General features: G+C 33.8%; 2 protein-coding genes and 1 pseudogene across 2 annotated transcripts; all 3 read right to left on the bottom strand.

The window, feature by feature from the left end:
* Positions 1-4,287: 4,287 nt before the first annotated feature.
* LOC143591018 (xyloglucan galactosyltransferase XLT2 pseudogene) lies at positions 4,288-6,067 on the bottom strand (annotated as a pseudogene).
* Positions 6,068-13,079: 7,012 nt separating this feature from the next.
* Positions 13,080-14,585, bottom strand: LOC143591007 (CDGSH iron-sulfur domain-containing protein NEET-like). Its single transcript, XM_077071337.1, has 2 exons — positions 14,352-14,585; positions 13,080-13,282 (listed from the first exon to the last, which is right to left on the bottom strand). The coding sequence occupies exons 1-2, from the start codon at positions 14,549-14,551 to the stop codon at positions 13,180-13,182; spliced, it is 303 nt and encodes a 100-aa protein (XP_076927452.1). The 5' UTR covers positions 14,552-14,585; the 3' UTR covers positions 13,080-13,179.
* A 1,410-nt stretch (positions 14,586-15,995) lies between these two features.
* Positions 15,996-17,878, bottom strand: LOC143590996 (protein PSK SIMULATOR 1-like). The gene has a single exon (XM_077071329.1). It carries the CDS (start codon positions 17,764-17,766, stop codon positions 16,537-16,539), a length of 1,230 nt encoding a protein of 409 aa, XP_076927444.1. The 5' UTR covers positions 17,767-17,878; the 3' UTR covers positions 15,996-16,536.
* Positions 17,879-22,820: the final 4,942 nt, after the last annotated feature.

The raw sequence follows: 22,820 nt of genomic DNA, 5'->3' as shown, positions 1-22,820 counted from the left end.
GTGGTCCAGGTGATCAGGGGCTTGGTCAGGGGCTTGATTGATTTTGTTATTTATTATTTTTTTTTGTTATATACACAAATATAAATTAAAATACTTCATTAAAAAATAAATAAAAATGAAAATAAAAAGGAAAATAAAAAGAAAAATGAAAAGGAAAATAAAAAAATACATATAGATAGCGCTTTTATTTTTGTGTTGCCAATTCCTTCCGAGTACCTTCTTTTTCTTCATCCATTAGCGCTTGGTCGTATGCCGGTAGGTGGCTAAAGTCTTTGGCTAGAAAAGCCAAACTCTTGAAACTGTTTCTTTTGTGTCGAGCTTCACCAATCGAGTGGATGTCACTTGACAATTCCTTAATTTCTTTTTTATAGTTGCCATCAACAACCGTTTTTTCCCCACGATCCCTACCCGGAGGGCGACTACAACCTTGGTCTTTCAAATGACCTTCGGACAAGTTTAGGTCGAAGTCAATATGATTCCCCGACCCGCTCGAAAAGACGTTACGCACTAGTTTTTGTACGTTTTGCCCCATCGCCCATGTCCTCCGCACATAGTTCAATCCATTTCGAGCACTTTCTTAACACCTCTCACAAGTAGCCATCGTCAAACGTCTTCACCACCCCATACCTCCGCAACACCTCTTGTTTCCATTTATCACAAGTGAATTGGTAAACCGCGAGATCATCGGACCCACTCGGCCACATTCGGTTACCATTGCGGTTATGTATGTTGGTAAACAATCCTACATATTTACGAGTATCGGTCCACCGACCCGATATCATATTATCGGTACGAGCCCTACTCCCCACTTGTTCATAAAAACATTCCAGAACCTTGGCCCAAAAAACTCGAGCCTTTTGAAAGTCGGCTACAAAATAAATAACAAAAAAATGTAATAAGTACACATAAAACTTAAAAGATATATTAAACAATAAAATTCACGAAATAATTTACCTGCGTTCCGATCTTGGGATATTTCAGTCCAAGCTTTCGCCAACGCAAGCTTCTCTTCTTTAGACCACAGAGTAGTCTTCACTTTCTCCGGTGCCGAAGGATCATCCGCTTCGCCGGTCTTCTTTCCCTTCTTTTTGTGGGATCGTTTTGCCGGCTCCAGTTGTGTTTCCGGGACCGAAAAATCAGGTTGTGACATCCCAATGAACTCTTGAAACGAATCGTCGTCCATGTAGTTACATTCCTCGGGAAATTGAGTGTCGTTGATGTTGCCCCAACCCGACATGGTTTGTAACTTGATAATTTCTAAAATTATTAGAGAGAAATGTAGTGAGAATGGTGTGTTATTGTTATAAAATGGGGTAATTAGTTATAATGTGTTATTTATTAAAAGGAAAAAGAAAAGAAATTAACTAGCCAACGGCTAGTTTTTTGAAACCCACAACTCAACGGCTAGTTTCTGTCCCGCGACCACAGCCACGCCGCCCAACCGCGCCCGCCTTCACCTGAGGGGTGTAATGGTGTTCGCGAGCCACGTAGGCGGCCGCGCCCACCGCTCACCCCCCACTACCCTCAGTCTAATGCAAAACCCGATCATGTGTATAGTTCATCATAACATCAGTATATTTCCAAGAAAGATACAAGAAGTTATACAACTCAAAATCCTTGTTTTTAGTAAGGTCATTTTCAACCATTTTCTAGATAAGCTGTATATTAAACTGTTTGGTATGGTTTAAAAATTTTGACGGAATAAATTCTAATGCTCAGCATGAAATAAGCACCCCAAACCAAATGTATATATATGTCAATTTTTGTTTCAAAAAGGTAAATCATGGTTATTTTGTTATATTCAAAACCAATATATACATTTACATAAATAATTGGGTAAAAAATATTTCTTAATCTATAAATAATTTGATAGAATTGTTGAATTTATGTAATTTTGTTTTTATGCAGTTTTGTTGGTCGGTGGCTCTCCACCGGGTTGCACTCTTGTGGAAGGAGTTGGTTCGGTGTTTGGCGGTTATTTACAAAAGTATTTTGTTCGAAAAAATGTATAATAATAATAAAAATAATAATAATAAAGTAACGGAGAGGGAATAAAATAAATTAACGCATGAAACAAAATCAATGCAAAACATTCAATTAAATTGTGTAAAATTAAGTAATTGTATAAAATTTTGATCTTGTAAAACCAAAGATAATTTTCATTTGTTTTTTCTTTTCTTTTTTGAACGGCAATTTTTTGTTGTCTTCTGTGAAGTTTTTGATAAAAAATTGATAAAATAAATAATGTTTTTGAAAACACACACACATCATTATTATTTTCATAATAATTTAATAGTTTTGGCCATGAAATAAGAGCATGTGTCCTTCACGTGTCACATAGACCGAGACTGGCGCAGAATATTACTTGGTTACCACTAATTCACAGTTTTCCAGTCTTTCTTCATATTTACGGTCAGGGCCTCGCCCTTCTATCGCCATGAATAACCAATAACATAACAACCAAATCCAAAAACAAAACACAAAAGGTAATGTGTAAATAAAATATATTTTCAAAGAAACTACTAATTCATTATAAAAGATTTGATTTGATATCGTTTAAATTATATACTGCCTTTGCATATACTAGGTAATCTTATTTGTAAATAATCATTTCTTAAATAAATCACAAGTATTTTGTAAACAGAAGAGATCATGAGATTATAAAAATTGCCCAACCTCAAAAGCACCATCACATTTTGGATTTGGACATGTTAACTTTGGAATGAAAACTTATAGCTAAGCATGTTTGATTGGAATCTTAAAATGGATGTCCATCCTTTTGTACGTTTCTTGTTTTTTTTTTCCTTTTGTACGTCTTGGGCTACTAGCTACTTGTTTGGAGTTTCTGGTTTTGTTTTAATATATTCGGCCTTTTAAAAAAATGTGTGTTTGTGTGTATGTGCTCCGCGGGTAAAATGAACAATATTGGTTAGTATGAGAGATCCGATATTTTAAATGATATCAAATCAACTTATGTGACATCCGGGTATTTGAGAATATATTTATCGCTATATTATTCATATTTAAAAGATATGTAATTCCATATTTATAAATATGGAATTACATATCTTTTAACTATGAATAATATAATGATAAACATACTATCTGATACACTAATACCGTGATGGTAGAACAAACTTCATTGAGGGTGATGAGTCCCATGAGTTTTTAGGGCACCTTTACATTAATCTTGTGTCCTTGATTTTTGTGGTGTGGCAAACCTCACTGACAACTATGAGCTCAAAAGAGGGTGATTGTGATGCCTATAAGAAATTGCACACTGGGAACAAACGAGAGAGGTCATAAGTTCATAAACAATCTCAGACCTTAAATACTACCAATTCATTTTGTGCTCACAGAATTCCATAGTTAAATGTGCTTAGGTGATGGTAACATCAATATTGGTGACACGTGAAGTCTTTACCTAGGCACCCTTAGATACTTGAGCTCCTCACGTGTAAACTAAACAATATTTGTTGGTATGATGGATCGAAAGTACATAATAAGATTTATTAAATATTACATTTGACCAATAGCACTTTAGGTTTGGTTCGGTTCAGTTCAATTCAAGGACACGGGTTTGGTAGTTTTGAGCACACCATTTGGTAGCCTTACTTTCAAGTTAGGATGGGCCCTTCATGTTTGAGTATTATCCAAATATCACAAATCGAGCGTCATTTCTGTTTGAGCATATCACAAATCGAATATACATAGTTATTAACGAAATATCGTTAGTCGCAAATCAAATGATAATTATAAGGTATTGCTAAAATTTGATTTCACAAATCAAATGATAATTATAAGGTATTGCTAAAATTTGATTTTTCATGAGACCTGTAAAATATGAATATGTTTTCTCAAAGTCAACAAATTCATAATGATCTAGCAGAACACAAGTATATAAGTATATTGCCTAATACTATAACAACGCAAATATATAATGCACAATTTGTTTTAATTTCAAGGGATCATCACAATTTTCTTTTTCATGAACAACAAAATATCACCTTTACTTTGCCTAACATTATGGGACCCTATAAACTATTTAATGGTGTTTTGTGCCAATTTGCCATAAGTAGGCCACTTGGTTCATCATTATTTATCGCTTTAGACTTTTAAGAAAGAAAAATTTTTTTTACCCATTCACATATATACAAATGTAAACTCGTTAAAACAAATTAAAATCCAAAATTCAACAATACTTACAACTAATAATTTTAGGTTTTAAGGAACACATATGGTATATCCATTGCATTTATTCTGATTTAAACAACATTCAAAATTAAGAAATTGTAAATAAAACAAAATAGAACACATGCATCTTTATGTAGCAGGGTCCACTGCTCTCAATGCGCTATCTACTTGTTGTACCAAATCAATAATATAAATTGTACACATTTTACATCACCAACACTCAAATCTTGTATAAACTATAAACTAATTTAACTATCCCCTCAACATGAACATGTATGATCATGATCACACCCACAAGAAATGTTTCACAAATCATTACAAAATAAATAAAAAAATTGAACCCTTATATATCAAATTTTCACCAAAAATAATTACCATTTAAACCCTTCTTGTTCTTGATCCTTGATTCTATTCAAAACCCCCTCAATAGCCACATCAAATGCATCTTTCACACCTTCAATACCTTCATGTGGTTTTGCATACACAATTCTTGGAATATATTCTATCACTTTGTCCCTCATTCTCCTAACTTCATTTGCCCCAAATTTCTCAAGAACTTGTTTTATTGATTTCCCATTTAAAACCTCCTTTTTATCAATAAAAACAGAATAACTTTCGGGTTGACCCGGCAAGAACCATTCGTACTGCGAATAAGCGGTTCGGTTCCAGAAGAAAACCGGAATCGAACCCGCAATCATGCAATCGAAAATCGACCTCCTAGTGAAACTATCACCTCGAGGTTGTAGACAAAAGTCCGACCCGAGGAAAGACTCGAGTATCAACGACGTCCCGTTCGAGCATTTCGACCCGCCACAGTCCACTACCCGACACGAACCCGACGAGTTATAACATTGGTTTAATAAAATCCCTCGAAAATCATTCTTAATAAGGCCACGTGTCGCACCCGCAAAACAAAACAACGTTTTGCGTGTACGTGTAAGAACGAAATCCTGCCACGTGGTGACATCTGATTTCGAGGTAGGGTGGAACCCTGTAGGATAGGGTACCCCTACATCGAAATAGTCCCACGAGTTTCGTTCGATTAAAAGACGCGTTATGTTTCTCATACCGGGAAAATATATACACCCGGAGCCCCAGTCTTCGGTTTTCGACCGACGAAAATCCCATGTGATGCGGCCCATGGTAAGGAAATGATCCCAACCGTCCGATTTATTCCAATACGGTTGATCATGTACCCACTTTAACATCGTACGACAATGTAGATCACGGTCCTCAGCCGTGTAATTATTACTCCATAAATATTTACCTACTGCCAGCCCGGCGTAGAATGGGATGTAGAACGCTGAAGCGGACTCCGCATCCCGCGTTCTACACCGATAGTTCAGCATCCGGTTACGATAAATAATCTCGGATGCGAACTGATCTGTCCAAAACCACGCGCCGGCTAGACTCGCTGGGACAACTCCAGCGAGTGTAGCCGGTCGTCCAAGTCCGTGGTTTGAATACGTGTCGCAGCGAGAGCCCCATGGGTTTAACTCATGGCAGTTTTCTAACAATTCTGTGTTGAAATATGGCGGGAGGTTGTAGACGTATACCTTGCCGGACGGGCAGTCGGCGTCGGTGTCGCCGGCGTGTACGGCGGAAATAACGGGTGGTTGAGGGAGGGGTTGGTGGGTTGTGAGGACGGTGGATTTTCGGTAGTTTCTGGCGATTAATAAGAGGAAGATCTGGAGGAAGAAAACGGAGAAGATGATGGAAGTGCGAGGGAGATAGCGTTTGAGAGAATGTTTGCTGCGATCTACTTCTGGTTTATTAGGGGAAAGAGAAAGCATGATATTGATGAACCTGGAAGGTTTCATGTGGGATAGATTGGATGGGTTTAGAGGATGACGGCGGTGAGTGGTGGTTGTGGTGGTGGCGGGTTTAGAGAGAATGGGAAAGTTTCGTAATTATTTGTTGAGAAGATATAGGGTACAGTTTTGTTTTGTTTTGTTTTTCTTAAAGTTGAACACGTATACCAATTATTTTGTTTTTTTATGAGCAAAATAAATAAATTATTAAATGTGTAAAAGTATGTCTTTTTTAAAATGCAAATAACATGTTTAATAAGTGAATAAAAGTTTCTAGCCATTTATAAATTAAAAGTGAGGAAATATGTAATTTATTTAAATAAGTGAAAATAAATAAGTTAACTGAAGTACTGAACCCAGTAACAAATTCAAAGCTTATAACATATCAAGGGTATGGAGGTCTTGAGTTCAATCTCTTTTTTTTTTTTGAATGATCAACAAAGTAACGTTGAATATTTTGTATGCGGTCTTCATTGGCTAATGGTAGCCCGAGCCGGCCACGAGTCCGGAAGGACGGAACACCTAGCGGTCCACCTATTGAGAGATTCCCCAGATAAAACCCGACCCTCACACCCGCCAAACGGCACGACAGTAAGGAGCCAATAAAACCCAGTGAGATCAGGACTCGAACCCTGACAAGTCAGGGTCATCCTTCATATCTCTTATGTAAATTGGTGATAGTAAGTTTTGAATTTCTACCTCTCACTGATAAAGTGAATGCTTTACCGTTGAGTCATATCCAATTTATTAAGTTCAATCTCCTAAGTGATAGAAATTTGCCATTCAAGAATAAAGTAAAATAAAGCTATAGATTTTTGGAAAAAAATAATAAGCTGGTTAACTAATTAATAAAATTTTAGTTAAATTTATAAATAAAATTGATAAACAATAATAAAATAAAAGGAAACAATATAAATGAAGAAACTTACCATTTATAGTGTTACGACTTACGAGTCATATCGCCCACAGAATAACAATATAGCTAAGAATTTCATTTTCAGTCGAAATGGTTATGAGATGTAAATCGGAGGGGCAAAATAGCAATTTATGTTTTTTTGTTTCTTTTAGTTGTTATACAATTAACCTCCATATTTTACAAAATGATAAATCTATGCACTATTACTTTTAAAAGTTAATTGCACATTTAAACAGATGTTGTCCATCACTAGAATTTAAACACACGGTCTTCACTGTTCACTGACGGTTAGAATGAATTGCTTTTGAAATTCTTGAATGTTAAGATTTATGTTCGTTTGTAAAAAACGAACAAAATATCCATATGTTAAAATAAAGAAAAAATATATATGTAATGTAAAATCCAATTAATAGAAAGATTAATGATAATAACTAAGCAACTAATACGGTTTTGTTTTTTTAAGTTGAACACGTTAATCATGATTTTTTATATAAAATTACATATTAAGCTCCATCTTCTACAAAGTGACAAAACTATGGTGATAAAATAACATTTGATACCTTATCTTACTTTTTAAAGTTGATTAAATTATATGGATGTTGTATAGTTGTATACTGTCATAAGAAATGGCAAAAATGAATGGTTTCTGAAGAAGGTGTACGTTAATTTCTGTTCAGCTTACTAAAAGGCCATGGTTATTTATGCACCATTTTTTATTATTCACACACCCTTTTAACACACATTTAAACCTTATATACACCCTATTAAGGGTGTATGAATAACACAGTTTGATATTTATTAATTATAAGTTTAAACTCCTTAATTAAATCACCGTTTTGTCGTTTGGAATATGATCATGATACTTATTTAATAACTACAACATTATAAATTTTAGAATCCATTTATATGAAGAACATTTTAATCAAAGTATTAAACTCATGGCTTAATGGGGTTACCTTCAGGTTAGTAGCCGATTGGCAAAGACAAAGTCTATTAAATACCAAATTGAATCCTAGGAAGTACATCAAATTTGCCTTTCAGACAAATGAAGAAAATAAACTCATGGCTTGTTATATGTTTATGGTTTATAATATAGTTGGTATGTTCATACGTTTAAAAAGACTAATTTTAGCAACCTATTGATCTTTCAATTCTTACCATAATAATATAATTTGCATAGTAAAATCTATATATTAGGGATGAGCAAATTTGGTACCGATTTGGTATCGTCGGTTTCGAATCGGTACTAAACTTTCAGTTCGGTATCGGTACGGTACCAGTATTTCCCGATTTTTTACATTCGGTACCGGTACTTTCCCGGTAGCGTACCAGTACCAAGAATTCAAGAATTCGGGATTGGTATTTTTGATACCGGTACCGGTTCTGGTACGGTACCGAGCTCGTCCCTACTATATATATATTTTTATCCTTTACGATCAAAGTAAAAAAATTAAAAACACCACATTAAATAAATATCCTTCACTCAACAATTTCAACTTTCTCTGCTACGAAAACAGTATTGGGTTACAAAATATAACTTAGAAGGAAAACGACAGTAATTAAACAGTAGAGGCTGGTATTGAGTAGTGTTTTAACTTTTAATGTGCTAAACGTATATGGCAGGGGTATGGTTACTAATGTTACTAAAAAATAACCATAAAGAAAGTGAGGGTGTCTACTTGGTTTGAGCCCTTTTTACCTTTTGCAATGAGGGTCATGTTATTAAAACGTAAGAGATTACAGATTATATATCTGTGACGTGAGTATCCAGCTAAGAATAATTTCAATTTTATTTAATAAATGCCATTCGGTTCAATTTTCATTTGTTAAATGAGATTCATCTGTAACTTTTAGAAAAACATTGATTAAGATTAAGTATAAAGCGAATTATCATTAGAATATGGCATCTGCAAACTTTTAGAAAAACACCGCTGCAACCATGCATCTCGTTTTCGGAATTCAGCTTCTGAAACCGGTTTGGTGAAACCAAACTAAATTGGAAGACGTTGGATGATAAGCTTGTTCGGCTTACGCCCCTAGCATATTCGGGGTTCTCGGTGTACGCCCGTAGCACCAAAAGTTTTATGTAAGTCACCAGTTTTATATTAGATACATTACTAAACAAGTAAACGACAATACATAAGATTCTCTTTAATATCATTGTTGATTTATTTCCATTTAACTTGTGAATATTTCAACAAGGGGCAATTAAGTCACTAGCATAAAAGAAGGGCCAACTCTGTAACAAATAGCATCTAAAATTTATGACATGTCGTGTCCAATGGGTTATACCGGTTCCAAAGAGCAACCGACATAGCTACAATCTTTCATTTTTACTGACAGATGTCAGTTTTAGAACGTTCCCAACCGGCAATGTCTTTATGGTGACATTAACGTGACATTAATGAGATGACACGTTGAAAGTGTCATTTACGAGAGCGAAACTACTGATCACGTGACCCTCACGTGGCTATAGGTGATGCAATTCAGCTTTGGTGGCGAACCTCACGGGAATGTGCGAGCCTCTTGGCTCTCATGGGATCGGTGCGTTTCTTTGCCGTCAAATAATCGTTTAATTGAGTTAAAATGAATAAAGCATGTACAAATGACAAGATTTGGCCCGTTTTCAAGATTTCAGATGGCCATAATTTTAATAAGAACTAAGAATGGTATTTATATATAATTTTTATTCTTTAAAGATCAATTATAATTGTAATAGTAATAAACAAAACAAAGTTGAATGGGACCAGGATAATGGTTATATTGAGCTAAAATAAATAAAACATGTACAAATGACGGAATACAATTAATGTTTAATATGAGGAACTTTTTATAATGATCATTTATTACAAAAATGAGCCATGAAACTATGAAAGATACAAGAAAACCAAATCGAATAACTGAACCAAATATTAAAATTGTTGTAACATGTTTTTGAAACGGAAACCGAAATAGTAGAATCAAATAGGCTGCTACGGAAAGCCTGGAATAAAGCAGTTGTTCTCCGACAAAGATATCTCGGCTTTTAAGGTGATAGAGGATATAAAGAGTTGGATTTTCTTTGGATTAAAAATAAATTTAAATTTGAAACTAGATTAGTGTAGCTTTTCATTTTAGCTTGATGTTATTTTTTTTAGTCTAATTCGGCTGCGTTTTTAATGAAAATTTCCGTTTGAATAAAAAGAAAAAAAGAAGAAAAGTATATGCTGCTACAGGTGTCGTTAACTCGTTAGGGCTTAGGCTGTATTGATGGGATGGATGGAGGAACCTGGTCGTAGTCTCATTCACATGCAACTGGACCCTCCCTGGTGGGCCCAATCGGCCCATCACATTCTCATTTTTCACCAAAGAATGCAAAGATGGTCACACCGACAATATAAAGAATGACTCTGGTTATCAAATGATTGAACAACCGGGAGCAATTTACTTTCTGGTGTCTTCCAGTACTACAACTGTCATTCTTTTACATATACAACTAATGAGATTTAGAATTAACCACTAAGGCTAAGGGTAATGGGACTTGGTTGAGCACAAGTAATCCAATCAAAACCTGATACGTAGGCGATCAAGCCTCTAACAAAACAGGCCCGGGTCTGAGAACGGTTAAAATATTTTGGGCCGAAGGCCACAGGGGCCGTCCCCGCCCCTGTTCACTTGGGTGGTGTAGTGGTGTGCGCGAGCCACCTAGGCTGCCACATGTATTGCATGCCCCGTCCACCCCCACTACCCTCAGCCTAACGATAAAGACGTAAAAACAAGTTGATGTTGCGTTATAATATTATATTCAACTTTAGCAACATAAATCATGTAGGTTTCTACACCCATTTTTCAATCATAATTATTTTTTCTGATAAAATAACAAAGTATGTCACATCCAAATTCATAAACCTTGGAATACTTAAAAATAGCAACAACCATTATTCTTTATGATAAAGAATATTTTTGTTAATCTGATTATCAGTTAAACACAGGTCACTTTTTTTCTTTTCTGTAGATTTTCGTTTTCAGATTTTTTTGTTAGTAATTATAAAAATAAATTATTAGAAAATAAGACTAAACAGAAAAAAGGTAAATTGACCAGCAATTTGCGGATTTGATCAAAAATTAAAAAGTACTCATGTTCATCGTGTTACATTTAAAAAATATAAGGGTCGGTATATGAGAACTTGTGGGGGAAGTCCTGAACATATATAAAAACTAAAAAGCATAATGTATAAAGGGGCCTGATCCAATTTATGACACGCTCGAAACCGACATAACAAATATATGAATTAATTTAATTAAGATATGCACTGCTAAATATATTGGTAGATTTATTTTTATTTCTTTTTTTTTGAATTCAATTAAAAGGTTATTTATTTAAGTGTTTGTGCTTCATGGTTAATTAGTTTTATATCCTGTCGCGGTCTGGATTTTTCAAAACGAATGAAACTTAAACTTAACAAAAACGTTGACAATGTTTTACTACCTCCGTCTCATTATAAGTGTCCATGTTTGAAAAACACAAAGTTTAAGGTGGATTGAATAATTATTTTTTTCTTACCAAAAGACAATAATACCCTTGAAAAATGGGTTAATCAATATTGTTTATTAGTGTTAGTTGCGTGTGTATAAGGATAAACTTGGAAATTAATACATTTTAAAAGTGGAAACTTTTAATGGAACAAATAAAAATGAAATGTGGACACGTATAATGTGATGGGGGAGTACTAAATTAGTAGAAATTAACAAACTCAATGTAAACTTTGTAAAATTTATTAAGGCATTTATAACTTGATTAATTAGCGTAATAGTTAATAATTTTATAACAACGTTGTATATTTTAAAAGTAATTTGTGTTTGAATTATAGCAGGCACTCAGTTAAATAAAGTATTTTTCTATTAACATATTTGTAACTCAATTAATTAACGCAATATATAATAATTTTTATTAGAAAAGTTATAATAATACAAAAAAAACATGATTTCATACACCTCGTATAGCATTTCATATTTGCAAAGTCTTGCTAAGGAAAATGTTTAAATGGGTATACGTTGCATGTAGATCTATTTCAGGCGTCCAAGCCATAGAACACAAAAAGACAAGATGCGACTCCTAGATTTGATCTGTATCTCTTATAAGGTAATCTAGGGCGAATAAAATCACCTTTTTTAAGTATCTTTGTGATTTTCTTTAACAAATACTCAAAGGTATCTTAAACGTTTTTGGATTCGTATTTTTCCGTTTTTGAAGATTATCAAACTTAAACTATTTGTTTCATGGTATAAGCAAACAGTCAAACACTCGAAACGTCATTAGAAAAACGCATCATAGAACATAAAAAATAGAGAAAACAAAAGGTGGGCAATAGTTGTGATACATTAAACAACAGTACGATTCTAGTGTTGTAGTTAGAGGCGTTCATTGGATTGGTTAACGAATTAATCGGTTCAAATTATTTTTTTTTTGGATCTTATCCGAAATCAGATCCAATCCGAATTAGGGGTGCTCCTATTTGATTTGAATTGATTTTGGATGCATGAAGGTGAAAGAATCTCTAATTGTGTGCAGTTTGTCAACGGGTTAAGACCGGATGCATGAATGATGAAACCTCCATGCTTGTTGCATGTTGGCACAAATCTACCCACACAAACAGTGTCTAAGCTTGGATGAAATTGTGAGTGGGAGTGGAGGGTTGGTTGACTCAATACGTTAAAAATTTTCAAACGAAAACATGTACATTTACACTGCTGAGCGAAAAAATAGGGTGTTCCCGGGGGAGGGGGGGGGGGTGTTAAAGAAGCTTCGTTCTTGCACACAAACATGTTTCGATGGATACAAACAAGAACAGTTCGGTTGTGGCAAACACGATAACTTTCTTTAAAATTCAATACATAAAACAAACAACACTAGACCTTAATTTATATAGACCAAACATAGCCTGATTCAAATACTATTTCTACCTAGCTATTAGATAAACCAATTATCGTAATAAACTAAAATATGAAAGGGTCCTGTTGGAGTGGTGGGTATTTAGTGTAAAGAGTACTCATAAAACATGTTTGTATGAATCCATCTCACGATACCATTACCTGTGCAGATCTTAAATCCAAAATTTGATATAGTTGATAGACTAATAGATGAAATCAGCAAACTATAATGTCCTTGAAACAGAGTTATGGAATTAAAATATATCCGCTCTATATGAAAAGATCAACATACAAAAGACGAAAACACATTTCATTCGATCATAGGTTCATAAATACCACAATTAGCTTCTATTGCTTTTTCAATAACAAGGGGCCAACATTATCTCCAGTAGCTTTATTGTGCTTCACATGACTACCATCACATAGTGGGAAAGTACCAGACCTCCAACACCTACACAATCATATGTCAAAAATCAAAATAGTCAACTTTCTAAAATTCTATGTTTTTTGCACAATTAGATAATGTGGAGCGGTTACCAGTACCAGGACTCAAATGATATGTTTTTGGTATCGATATCATTCGGGTTCGGTTTTGGTATTTCTTTTTATATTTTAAATACTGAACCGAAATCAGTACGATATTCATAAACTGGTCTGATACTCATCTCATCCCTAAAGAAACTAGGCTGTCAATTCCTGACATGACCCGAAATCCAACATGAAAAAATATAGGTTCTGGGTCGGCTGACAAGACCCGTTTTCTTAAACAGGTCAACCCGAACCCGACCCGTCTAACAATGGGTCAACCCAAACCCAACCTGTTAAAAAGTGAGTTGATCTGTTAACCCATTTAAGTGTTAACATTTAAGAATTTTAGAGAAGTTAATATTTTGATTTAGAAATAAAAAATGTTAAATTTTAAAGGTAAATATTTGATTTATAATTTTTTATATATTTATTAACTTTTAAAATTAATCTAATTACTATTTAAAATATTTTTACCCACTCTTCACTTCCAATATTTTTATTTTATTATTCCTTGCATTTATTTGTTAATCAGGAAGAACACATAAATACACAAAAACAATTAAATCTATCACAAAATTAGTAAAATGTTTTATATAAATAAGATTAATTGATTGTCTAGGTTATTATTAAGTCACTAGATATTATTCACATTGAATGGGTCGACACGACACAAATGGGTTTACCCAAAACACGACCCGAATTTAAATGGGTCTCACGACACAAATAAATATATGGGTTGGGTTAGGGTTAAAGAATCTCAACACGCCAACCCGCCAACGCGAAACCTATTAACCTGCGCACCAACCTGACATGATTGACACCCCTAATTCCCTAAACCAAAGGTACCGTACTGAACACGTACCATCGCGACTCGATTTTCATGTCTTCAGTATCGAAACCATTCGGTTTTCGTATATTTCTTTTACTTTTATTTTAAATGGTACCTATACAGACTGAGGTATTTGTATATGGTTTTACTCTGGGTACGTTACCTGCAATAAGCAGTGAGTGGTTTGGCGAGTTCGGTAACGACGACGGAATCAACGACTTTGTCTTCGGTCTTTCTGATTTCAGGGTTTATAGCACCGGCTTCTGCTCTCACCGTCACCATCCGCCGTGTGTTGGACGGTTTGAGGGACTTGGGTGGTGATGATAAGCCGAAAGGAAGCCCAATTGAAAGCATGCTAGCCATTGATCGACTTGGGTGTTCTGTATCTGCAATTGGTTGGTTTGTTTTATCGGTGAAGTGGATAGTGAACGTGTGGCGAGCACGGTCGGCCTATGTATGGAAGATTTACATGTGGATCTTTCCTCCACCACATGATTTCATATGGGCCTTTGTAATATCATTTATAAAAGGGAGGCTTTAAATATACCAAAAGTTTTTATTTGGTATACCAAGTCAACCCTATTAATCAACTACTAATCATTCAATCAACTAGTAATCATATCAATCATCATTTTTATTCTATTTTATTTAAATATAACTACTAATCATTACATAATAATTATTTAAACTACTAATATCTATTTTTTAATTAGGTTTTTTAAAGACTATTGTAATTAGTTTTTTGCAATACTAGTATTAATAATAGTATATTAAATATTTTATTATACAATTATGAATTATTACTAGTCTTCTATTGAATATTTCCCTTCTAATTCGAATGGGCAGTCAGTTTTTTTTTGTGCCAGAAACTTTACTTGAATCCTTAAATTTATATTTTCCGCCACGATCACACATGATTACAACTTTATACACGAACCCATTAGGATATTTGTTCGATCTTTTAGTGACGACGACAACACCAAGAGAGCGTGCCAAGTTTTGTACCCAATTCATCAATTCTTCATGGGACCCGAACACCTAAAAATTAATAAAAAGTTAATAAAAAAAATAGATAATACACTTAATAATAAAAAGTTAATAAAAAATGTGTATATATAAGTTAATAAAAAAGAATAAATGATACACCTAATAATAAAAAAGTTAATAAAAACATGTATATATAAGTTAATAATAAAAAGTTAATAAAAACATGTGTACATAAGTTAATAATAATAAGAATAAATTATGCACCTAATAATAAAAAGTTAATAAAAAACTTAATAATAAAAAGTTAATAATATATTAGTTAATAAAAAAATAAATAATACACTTAATAATTAAAAGTTGAATTTTTGGGAGATGTGTTCATGATTGGTTCACCAAAGTTATGTCATTGAATTTTGTGAAATTTGGAAATTGAGCAAAAAAGCTTCTTGGAATCAAACATCATTAATGACTTTGGTATACTTTTGGTATATTTAACAGAACCCTTATAAAACTGGAAATAAAAAGTTATTGGGCTTTCGAGTTATAGCAACTGGTTTATGCATTTACATTCTCACTCACAACACCACACGATTTTCATTCTCATTCAAAATTTATGTAAGTAAACACTAAATAGTAGTGACGGATATGTAAGAAAAGTTGAAAACATGACTGATTAAAATGTATTATAAGACATATTGCATGACAAGAAAATTAATATTATTTCTTGGTTAGGTATTTGTGCTTCCGCTTTGGGTCACTTGAGTTCAACCGGCTCCTAACCCAACATACTCGAAGCAATTCCAAGCCAACGGTTCGTCTCCAAATCTTTTGGTTTCAAAAATGGTTTCAGTACGGGTTCAAGACCGGTTTCACTATTTACGTTGCACCTCTACCGATGGTTTGACAATTCATGCTCAAATTTCTCTCTCCATGCATATTCTAGAACGACTGGTGCATTGATGTAAATTCAAGGGCATGACATATATCGGTATTCCAGTTCATTTCTCCCTCTAAGTTAGAATATATATGTTTTCGAAACTTCTCTTCCATATTCATTTTCATACACATGTTCCCTTGGGTCATTTTATCTTTAGTTTCATAAAGATCAACTTTTTGACAAAACACTCAAATAATTAATTTTCTAACTATTATAACTTACTAAGACCAAATTACAGTATCTCTAACTATTCATTAATCACAACTTATTATTTATTTAACATCACAAAATCATCTCCAGAACACACCTGCACACACTTCTTTAAATCTTTCAACCTCAATTAATATACATACCATTTTATATCATCATTCATGAACACCACTCACCTATCCAAGAAGAATAAAACTGAAAATAGGGATACAAATCATTTGGTACAATTTACTAAAGCTTTAGCATTATCAAACCTCCAAATATAATTCAAACCAACTAATAACTCAGTTATAGCATTCTCAGTCTTCTGTTGATCAGCAAAGAACAATGTTTGCAAAAGAAGAACACCCGTTTTCGGCATCAAATTCTGATGTTCATAGCTTCTTTCATTCTGCCATTTCAACATATTATGAGCCAGTGGTGACAGCCACCCCAATATCTTCCCCAAAGCCTCCCTCCACTCACCCGCAAGAACCGGATCACTCGCGCTAAACCCGATCCCTCTCAACCGTCCCCTTAACGAAGCCCGTATGCTATTCGGTAACATGTTATAAACATCATCCCGAGCATCAACTCCGACCAGTTGAGGGGACCGTATCATTTTCTCGGTTACAATAATCAAATTGGCATAATGTAAAGCGAGAGCAGCGGATCCTAAACATGTCGATGACGGTTTTAGTATCTTTGAACTCGTCTCGAAAAACCCGTGTGAAAGATTGTTACTTTCTTCATGTTTTGAGATTCGGGTGGTGCGAGTTAGCTGCCCCGATACAAAGTTTAAAGAACCCGAGTCTTGATCGGATGGATAGACCATCGCGGACGCAGAAAGGCTTCTCGGGAGAGGCGGATAACCATGGTTGATGTTGAAAACAAGTTTGATTCTTGAAAGAATTGTGAACATTGATCTTGCTAGCAATGAAGTTACTGCATCAAAACTTTTGTTCCATAAAGATTTGTTCTTTAGAAACTTAATCTTTTGCTTCTGCCATTGAAGCTTTTGTTGCAAATCATGAATATGATGATCTTTTCTTTGACTATCACATTTTGTATATTTCTTTAAACTTTTTTCTATAGCAGTTAGCTCATCAATCTCTTTATGCAGTGTACCAGTGGCTGCAACATATTGTTCCATCTTTTTATTATTAGCCCCCATTTCTTTCCTGCTCAAAATCCAAGAACACGGATCACGGCTCGTATTCGCAAACCCGTCAAACAACGTCTCGAATCCCCTAAGCTTCGAGTCTTCGCACCTTTTACTCAGTCTCGACACCGATTTGGATATTATCATCACATTCTCAACGATCTCCGCACACGCTAAGCTCAAAAGAAACGCGTCGTTCGTTGAGACAACTTTACAAACTCCTTGTATGCATATTGTCTCATTTCGAAGACGGGTCATGTTTTCGTCTGAGAGAATGTGCCACAAGTGATTGAGTTTCGGCATAATTGTCGCGATCTCAAAGGCCAAAACTCCAACCTTTGATTTCTTGATCACGGGTTTGTTTGGGCGGGTTACATGGACCGAATCGAAGGTGTGTGATATGGATTTGTTAACCTTGATTAGCCATGTTTCAATACCCATAATGATATTTGAATTTAGGCTAGGTGAATACACAAAAAATGATTTATATCAAAGATTTAAGCAGTGTATGGTGAGTTTTTGGTTGAGACGTATTGGATTTACTATTTAGATCAAATATTTGAGTAGTGTAAGGTGGGGTTTATAATTGGTTGAAGAAATTAATGCAATGACAAGTTGAATGTTTTAGATTTTGATGTGAGTGGATGCATTATATATATTTGCTTGTGTTTGTATGTGTTACATAGACCAAAGGGCACATGCAATCTAATTTATTTTCAAGTGGAATCATTTTTTATTTTTTATCTTTATCTTATGCATCAACTCCCTCGTGTCTTCTGGACTCCTGGTTGTCATTTTTTTTGACTTCGACCTAAAAATTAGATTAAGCAAAACTATAATGATAATTTGATACTTAATTTAATAATAATAATAATAACAACAAAGCTTGACGGTGTTTTTATTAATTATGTTCATGCGATTTGTTGTATATTCGGTGTAAAATTTGTTTTAGTATTGTTATCGAATCCGCGAGGGTAGAACAGGGATTGGAGTAATAACAGGATACTTGTGGCTACTTCTAAAATGAAGATGTTCATGCAACACAAAAAATGAAGATGTTTGATGATTTTAAAATAATAATAATAATAATAATAATAATAATAATACTCTATCAGGCCCGGCTCCGAGAAAGCAAAAAAAAGTTTTGGGTTAAAGGCCAAATTTTTTTGGGTCTTAGTTTAAAAGGCGCATTTTGTTGGTTTAAACAATTAATTTTTTTATGGGTTTACTTGGTTATAATTTGGGTTGTGTAAAATTTTTTTATATAAAATAGGATTAAAAATATCTCAAATGAGACTAGAACCCATAACCTTTTGGTAGAAATTAATACCCCTTTACCACTATATCAAGCTAGTTGTCATGTAATTATTTTAAATATTAAATATACATACTGTTTTTAATAAAAACAAATATAATTTTTTTCAAAAATAATTCGGGCCTAACGGGGTGTCGGGTCTGTGGCCGTCGACCACCCCTTCACCCCTATGGGCCGGCCCTGTACTCTATTGCATTTGTATGTAACAAATAGAAAACTTTAGCGCATATAAGTCATTGACAATTTTTCTAATCGTATCAGGTCGATCTATTATTGTTCTTGTTATCACGCTTTGTTTGTAAATTTGTTAAAAAGGTTAAAATGTGGGCATGGGTGATGAGGTAGGGATGGTTGTTGTAACATTCGTCATTTTCGGTCTTTTTTTTGTATTTGTATTTTTATCAAAACCTGACCCGATTTGTAAACAAAATCTTTCACTAATATAAAATATTGGATTTTTATGTTTCATAATTATCTCTTACTTTTTGGATTTGTTACTAGTTTGTATTGTTTGACTTGTTTAAAACTTTTTTTTTTTAAAAAACACATTCAAGTATTGATAACTCCTTCCCTATATAAACAACCACATCCCCTTCATTTCTTCTTGCTCATTCATCTTCTTTCTCTCTCAAACTAAGAACACTATCTCTAACCTTCAAGGTTCATAATTATCAAACAACAACCTTCTTTAATTTTTGTTTTGTTACTTACTAATTCATATCTTGTGGTACAACATATATATAATATGCACCCATTGTTTCCTTCGGCTTTCATCTTCTTCGGGAGGTGATATGCTACAAGGCAAGGCTTCATGGAGGACTCTTTGTAGTTCTTGATTATACCATTTCCCTTTAATGCTTTACTAGTCTTGTTTATATTGTAAGTAGTTTAGTGTTTTCTAATTCATGTTTAAAGAGTTCCATGGTCTTAGGTATGAAGTCACTAGTCTTGGTTTCATCCCGAGATTAGACCCGAATCAAGACCGAACCAAGACCGAACTCTTGTTTACCAGCTTTTGTTATAAATAGTTTTGTTTACTAGTTTTGTTTAAAATAGTTAAATAAACATGTTTATGAAAGATTTGAACCTTGTAACTTCTATAACCATTTTGATAGTTCTATGGTATTTGGGTATGTGGCAACCATCCTCGGTATCATTCCGAGTCAAGGACCGAACCAAAACCGAACTAAACCGAGTTCACTTGCCTAAGACACACAAGTGTGTTTTTGGCCATCGAAACTCATATTTTCTTCAAGAATGTATTTTAAACTAATTTTAAGTATTTTATCAACTTACTTGGTGTGTCGGAATCCAACTTGATCTTATAACAAGCTTGGACCGGTGAAACCAAATACTCACTTAACGGACGTTAAGGTTCTTCATAATAGAACTATATGCTTGGTTAAGTCTTTTTGATTTTATTGAGTTATCTCAAAACATTTTGGAGAGTTAACTTTGAGCTTAGTTAATTATCTAGACCCAAATTAACAAATCCGAACACTCGATTAAAACCTTGTTTTGGTATTTATATAACCAAGGGTCTTGCATTAGTGCATTATAACCCACATAAGTTACTTAACATAGGTTGAGTAATATTTATGAATGAAATACCAAGACCCGGTTTCGAGTAAACTTACTTTTTAGAACATGTCTTTAATTTCCCAAATATTTACATTTTTAAACCATAAACTTCATTTATTTACTTTACTTGTCATATTTTACTTTAAACCCTTTCAAGACTACCTACTAACTCAAGACCCGTTTAATCTAGGTCTTGCTCGTTAACCCGATCTCCGATTATTCACGAATTAATCTTTCAAGTTACTTAGTTAACGTGAGTACATTTCATCCCCCGTTTTCACTTTTATATTTTGGGGGTAACATGCATACTTATTCAAACAAAAATGATTTATTATACTCATTTCTCAAACCACAAACTTTAGGGTGTATGATGCTATAATACTTGCTCTATTGTGTGTTATATGCCTCATATGCTTTATGTGCGCGAGTGTTTATTTTCTTGTGTTGTTGTTGAGCCTCATTAAGTATGATCATACGCTCCCCTAACTACTTAGCCTTGTGCTAGTAGAATAAGGCCTCATTATCCAAGTATGTTGGTTGTTACCGATTAGAAAGGATCCTCATTTACATATGTTTTATATGCCACGATTGATGCTTTTATTTATAGTCTCATATATGTTTGTGGATTTCGCTCATAGTATATATACTCAAAACTATGAAATTGCTCACCAACATACGTGTTGACAAATGTTATTTTATGCATTGTTACAGGTTTGATTATTACTTGAGTTGGAGTTCGAAGACGTCATTCTATTTGATACCCGCTAGGTTATTAGAAGAATGAACAATATCTATCTTTTATATTTTGGTGTTTATTTGTATGAACAATATGTGTTACTTTGATGATTGAATGAAATTAATGAGTTGATTAAATATTGTCAATTTAACAGTGTCTTGTGTTCTTGGTCAATCCGTTTCACCCCTGCATGTTCCGCCGCCTTTGGTCGGGGTGTTACAGTTGTGGCTTGACGAAGGTTATAGAGGTGAAGATTTTTTTTCTAATTAAACATATATTTCTAATCATATAATTAAGCATATTGATTAGAAGATTTTTTTTCTTTGATCTATTATATAACTATAAACATATATTTATAATCATATAATTAAACATATTGATTAGAATGTTTTTCTTTTATCTATATATCAAGTATATATACCAACTTATATCTATGCCTTCTTATTTCCATTCTCTTTCTCAAATATCAACTACATGCCCCCGAAAATATTTACAAAAGAACATTGAGATTCTAAAAATACGCAAAATAAGTTCATCAAGTGATGAAACCTCAAAGATTAGATCTCCCTCGAAATGTGGGAGGGGCTTGCAATTTGATCAACCAATTGGCAACAAAGTTTGACTTTTAACCTATGATCTTCCAAGTAGATCAACTATCATGATTCATCAACATCCGTGGCCTTAAAAACCAACACCTAATTTGTCCGTGTAAAACTTTATTTTTTAAATAAGGATGAGCTCGATGCACTCGTTTAACTTCAACATGGAGAAAGCTTCTAAAATGTTAGGTTACTATGTTTATAGGGCTTTATTGTTTCCATTTTATGGTGTGTTTTCTTGGTTTAATTCATCCACCCAATGGGAGTTCACATTGGGTGGGTAAGTGTTAATTCAATATTTGAATCTCTCTTATACTGATTACGGAATAGTTTAACCTTTATATTATCTTTATATTGTTCTTTGATCTTATGATTTCCCACGCCAGTCTCGATCAATTTTCAAGAGCAAATCCTTTTGTTTGATAGATCCGGTTTTAGGAAACCTACAGTACCGATTTGGTACTGATACCCACTATCATTTATCCATCCCTATTTTATAGTGGTTAATTTCTCTAATGGTCAAAAATCTAGGGTTACATACTAAACGATTGTAAACCTTAACAATAGTAAAGTAATGACCTGAAAGTGTAGTCGACTTCAATTAAAGTGTCCAAGTTACTTAACATGTTAAAGATAATCTATAGGCACTAAGTTTTGTTAGATATTTTAGTTATATAGTTATGTGTATTAAACATTCATTAAAAATGAATTTTCAGATTTTGTCACACATTAAATTCAAAGCGAATATGAGCGCATTTTGATGAAATTGAAATTTCAAAAAATGAACCCTAATATGCGAATACCAATTGCCCATCATTTTGGACATTTCATTTGGTTCTCGAATTCTCATAACCATCATACTAATTTCTTTTTTCGTCTTGATTATATCCGATTATTATTTTGGACTAACTAAATAACTTGTTTTGAAAGTGTATAACATGTCTCTCAAGTTTTCTAAGGTTATTATCATGAATCACGCAAACCCACAACCCCCCCCCCCCCCCACCCACCCCACCTAGGGAACAAGTTTTGAGTAATATATTTGTTTAATGAATCATCAAAAGTGTATAACTAAAATATCAAGGTTACAAAAGTCGTTAGTCTGCCGACTAAAGAGTTGGGTATG

The sequence above is a fragment of the Bidens hawaiensis genome, unplaced genomic scaffold (genome assembly GCF_021521415.1).
Source record: "Bidens hawaiensis isolate Kalapana, Puna unplaced genomic scaffold, B.hawaiensis_p1.1 tig00001685_1, whole genome shotgun sequence".
In the NCBI taxonomy this organism is placed as follows: domain Eukaryota; kingdom Viridiplantae; phylum Streptophyta; class Magnoliopsida; order Asterales; family Asteraceae; genus Bidens; species Bidens hawaiensis.
This window is presented reverse-complemented; position numbering and strand designations above follow the sequence as displayed.

Bases quoted from the DNA above. Each gene is read 5' to 3' on its own strand.
- LOC143590996 (XM_077071329.1), bottom strand. From the start codon at position 17,766: ATGCCGAAACTCAATCACTTGTGGCACATTCTCTCAGACGAAAACATG.
- LOC143591007 (XM_077071337.1), bottom strand. From the start codon at position 14,551: ATGGCTAGCATGCTTTCAATTGGGCTTCCTTTCGGCTTATCATCACCA. The intron at 13,283-14,351 runs GTAACGTACCCA...ATGATTGTGTAG, and splicing joins CCACTCACTGCTTATTGCAG to GTGTTGGAGGTCTGGTACTT.